General features: G+C 32.1%; 1 protein-coding gene across 4 annotated transcripts; it reads left to right on the top strand.

The window, feature by feature from the left end:
- On the top strand, positions 1-3,941 carry ARP (apurinic endonuclease-redox protein). Of its 4 annotated transcripts, none has more exons than XM_079074508.1 (12): positions 1-146; positions 483-606; positions 986-1,065; positions 1,345-1,424; positions 1,544-1,831; positions 2,065-2,369; positions 2,474-2,584; positions 2,694-2,831; positions 2,915-2,962; positions 3,047-3,127; positions 3,195-3,354; positions 3,629-3,941. In XM_079074508.1, coding segments are annotated over exons 1-12 (1,539 nt in total). In that variant the 5' UTR covers positions 1-144; the 3' UTR covers positions 3,751-3,941. The 4 variants fall into 4 exon arrangements, with proteins under 4 accessions (XP_078930634.1, XP_078930633.1, XP_078930635.1 ...); XM_079074507.1 differs by having other exon boundaries at positions 7-217; XM_079074509.1 differs by lacking the exons at positions 1-146; positions 483-606 and adding an exon at positions 621-808.
- The last annotated feature ends 790 nt before the right edge of the window (positions 3,942-4,731 follow it).

Below are 4,731 nucleotides of genomic sequence, written 5' to 3'. Positions count from 1 at the left end.
ACAAAATAGCTGATGCTTACGAATCTATTCCGATTTGAATCCACCCGTGACCTCAAACCCCGACTTTCTGTGCTTCCTATACCGTCGTCATGAGCGGGAATCACCATTAACTCCAACACAATTCCAATTCCCCGCCTTCCTCTTATGTACGCATTTCTTTATATCTCATGAATTATACGTTGAATTTAGGGTTTCGCAATTTCCTTATTCCCCAAAGGTATCACAAGTCTCAAGTTAGCATTTCCTAAAACCGTTTTACCTTTGTAACCAAACTTTTATCTTTTATGTGTCTAAATCATTTGTTACTTGTTTTCCTTTACTGGGATTTTTTTTACCAAAGAACAATGCTTTTCGTTTTGTTCTGGACAAAAAAGCTTATACATCTTTCGAATGGTCCAGTTATTTCCCCCCTTTTTCATTTGCTTGAAATAGTAGCAGGTTTTGCTCACTTTCTCAAGGCTTACCAGCTTTTTTGGTAATAGGATCGGAGTAATTCCGAAGAACTTGAAAATTGGAGCTCTGAATTTTGGGATATCTAGACGAATGGGGTGTCAAGAACTCTCTTCAAGTTCAAAGTCGAAAAGTTCCTCAAGCAGCCAGCCAGAGGTTATTCATTCATCTAACTTAGACGGATTTATGAACTTCCACTTTCCATTGAATGTGCGTTTTCCTTGTTGCGTTCATGAAATATCCAAAAGGGAAATTTGCAATTTCATTGAATATCGAAGCACTGCAAATTGAAAAAAGTTGATTTTTTTCAAAATGTAGAAGAGTTCAACTACATGAAAAGTATAATCGACCATAAATGGTACCATAATGACTTGTGAATTCCTTTATACTGTCATCTTCTGTGTGTACTCGTCATGTTATTATACAATTTTCTCTTCACATCCCTTCTACTCTTTCCACGTTTTTCTTTAATTGAACATATCACTCTTGTCATTATTAGTTTCATCATCTTTGTTTAGTTTTTAATGTTTTGCAGGAAACTACAGCTGAAGGTGCCAACAACAATGGGGAAACCTCTGCTGGAATGACAGTTCAAGAGCTTAAAACTAAACTGAGGTAGCTACATCTATGCTATGCCTAGTCTTATTTCCATTAAACACTCATGATTTATTGCTGCTGGAAATGAGATCAACCATTCTGATTAATGCTTATACTGTTATAACCCTTTTATCAGTTCATTTTCCTTGTAAGGGAAGAAACTTTTTCCCTTTTAGCATGTCATGATCGAGTTGAAAGAAAAGAAACTTCAACATATTATCGATCATTGTGGAGAACTACACTACAGCATTATGGTTTATGAGATCAAATCTCCTTATTGAGGTTTTTGAATTGTAGGAATGTGGGGGTTCCAACAGCAGGTTCTAAAGATGATCTTGTATGCACGTGGAACAAATTCTTTTCTGAAGAAGTTGATGGTAATGTTGTCTACTAGTCATGAATCTATTGAACACACTCAACAATTTGGAGCTATAAATGTAGTTTTAAGTGTTTCATGTGGCTCATTAAGAATCTTTATGTATTTTTTTGATTGAAGAGTTTCAAGAGGTTGTTGAAGATGAAAAATCCACCAGAGTGAATGATGTTCATGGTGAAAAGGTTTCCAAAAGGAAGGCAAAAAGTTTGTCTGTTGAAGAACATGCTGAGGTTATGAGCACTGTTTCTGTAGATAAAAGGAGCACGAGGCGTGCAAAACAAATCCATGCAGATCCAAACATCACTGTTGAGACTTGTGGACATATGCAGTCAAAAGTTTCAAAGACAAAATCTAAGGCTAAAAGTAATACCAAGAAAGAGCCTCCTCTGAACACCAATAAGGTGTCAGGTACTTCTTTAACTACTTTAACCTATACCTACCTTCTTCCATCTTCTCATATAATACAATTTATAAAACGAAAAAATTGTAATATGCTTACAAGTTTCGTTTTACATGTTGCTATTATGGGTAAAAGATAAAGTAAATTGCCTCTATCCCTAAAAAGAGTGAAGTATGTTGCTATTTTCTGCAATTTATCTTAACTCAAATTGATCTTACATGGGGTATGTGTATGTTTTCAGGTAAAAAAGCAACCTGCTTAACATCAGATGTTGTTTCTGAAACATGCAATAAGATGGATGTTTCTGAACTTCCAGTTGAACCATGGACTGTTCTTGCTCACAAGAAACCACAAAAAGACTGGATACCTTACAACCCTAGAACTATGAGACCTCCTCCTCTTGCTAATGATGTAAAACATGTGAAGCTAATGTCTTGGAATGTCAATGGTTTGAGGGCTTTGCTAAAACTGGAGAGCTTTTCTGCTTTAGAACTTGCACAAAGAGAAGATTTTGATGTACTTTGCTTACAAGAAACAAAATTGCAGGTAAGTTTCTGTTTCCTCCCTTCATTAATTCTATCAATACAAGAAACAGTTTGTTTCTGTATAATGTATTGGTGGCTTATTGCATTTCTTTTTTGTGAAAACAGGAGAAAGATGTAGAAGCAATCAAACAACGTCTTTTGGAAGGATATGAGAATAGCTTTTGGACTTGTAGTGTCTCAAAGCTTGGATACTCTGGAACTGCAATTATCTCTAGGGTATGCTCATTCATCTCTTTATAAAACTTTTTTTTTTTTTTTTTTAAAAAGAAAAATATTTGGTTCTGTGTATGGTTTTATATCACCTAAACAATGGCTTTCCTGACAGATACCACCAGTTTCTGTTAGATATGGAGTTGGGATATCAGATCATGATAGTGAAGGAAGGCTTGTGACAACAGAGTTTGATTTGTTTTATCTAATAAGTGGATATGTTCCTAATTCTGGTGATGGTCTGAAAAGGCTGGTAAAACAACTACTCATCTTTTTACCATTTTATTATGTGTTATCTTTTAGTAATAATTTGTGTGGATGCATTTATATCTATAGTCATACAGGACAACAGAGTGGGATCCTAGTCTTAGCAATTATGTGAAGGTAATTAATTACATATTGTTGTTAACTTTTGTTTTGATTTTGTCTATTATGATAATCTTTGTATACAATACATTATACATATAGGAGCTGGAAAAGTCAAAACCTGTCATCTTAACTGGTGATCTGAATTGTGCTCATCAAGAAATAGACATCTACAATCCTGCAGTAAGTTGTGTATATAAGAAGTTAGGTTAAGATTCATCTTTTGTTTATTGTTTGTTATTGTCTGTAGGGAAACAAGCGAAGTGCTGGTTTTACAATTGAGGAAAGAATGTCATTTGAGGAAAATTTCCTGAAAAAAGGTTTTGTTGATACCTTCCGGAAACAGCATCCTAATGTTGTTGGCTATACTTACTGGGGTTTCAGGCATGGTGGGCGAAAAAATAACAGAGGTACTTTTGTCTTTATTTGTATATAATAAATATATAAGATTTTATTTTAAAAATGTTTTAGCCTTTTAGGTAGTGTTTGTTATGATGGAATCATGGGGAAAGAATGAAATGGTTGCTATTATATACACTGGAATGAAAAATATTTGTCTGATGGAATGAAAGTAGGAAGCTATTATAAACAAATTAATAGAAGTAGGTTGCTATTTGTTGCATTCAAATGTAAAAGTTATATTATATGTATATTTATTTATTGTAAATGTGAATTGTGAAACAGGATGGAGGCTGGACTACTTCCTTGTATCAGAGTCGATTGCAGATAAAGTCCATGACTCTTACATTCTTCCAGATGTTACAGGCAGTGATCACTGTCCAATTGGCCTTGTTCTTAAGCTGTAATCCAAACTGTCTGAAGGAGTTAAGTCGAGAAAATAGCACTTATGTAAGGCTTTTGCTTTAAAATCTCAACTCCCCTTTTCATCACCAAGGACAGATAGATTGCTAGGAATATAAGTGTTTATACTCTAGACTATTTATTTCCTTTTATTGTAACATTATATTTTATATTGTTTTTTTTTTTTTTTTGTTAACACGTCCTTTGAAAAATCTATCAAATTGCAGACTCTGAGTACCAGCTAAACTAATTAACATATTGTTGTAGCGGATAAGTTTTTCACAATACGATATAATAAAAGAATAAATATGAATAAATGATTAATACCAGAGCAATTATGTAATATGAATAAATGTAAACTTAGTATTATAATAAAAGTAAATGAAACTATAAAGAGTTGTTTTATAAAAGGGTAAATATCATAAAAGTCCCAAGTTTTTCACACGTAATTGGGAGAAACCTTGTTATTTATTTTTTTGGTTGATTCTGGCCATAACTTTTATGCAAAATTATTATTCTAGCTCACCTAATGAGTTTTATGGTTAATTATGTTATTTTTCTTGCAAAATCACTCCTAAAATTGAGTTTAAAGTCCAAATTTGGTCCCTATAGTTTGCAAAAAATCACACCACATGTCCAAAACTCGGTTTTATGTTTTTTTAACTTCTTTATTTTTATTTATTTTTTATTTTTTAGTCGAAACTAAACTTGGGGTTTTATAGTTTATTTTATATTTTTCGTAATTTCTTTGTATTTTTTTTTTCGGTTTTGTTTTTCATCAATTTGATAACTTCTTTCGACATTTTTCAAAAAGTGTAAAGTGTATGAATATATTGGAGTATATTATATTTTCAGTGTTTGAGTTTTTTTTGGTTTTCTATTTTTTTATTTTTTTATTTTTTTTTTAAATTGGGTAATTTATGCTTTTTCTATATATATATATATATATATATATATATATATATATATATATATATATATATATA

This window comes from Lactuca virosa, chromosome 9 (genome assembly GCF_052849685.1).
Source record: "Lactuca virosa cultivar CGN04683 chromosome 9, Lactuca_virosa_CGN04683_v6, whole genome shotgun sequence".
In the NCBI taxonomy this organism is placed as follows: Eukaryota; Viridiplantae; Streptophyta; class Magnoliopsida; order Asterales; family Asteraceae; genus Lactuca; species Lactuca virosa.
Note: the sequence above shows the minus strand (reverse complement) of the source record. Positions and strands in the feature narration are given on the sequence as shown.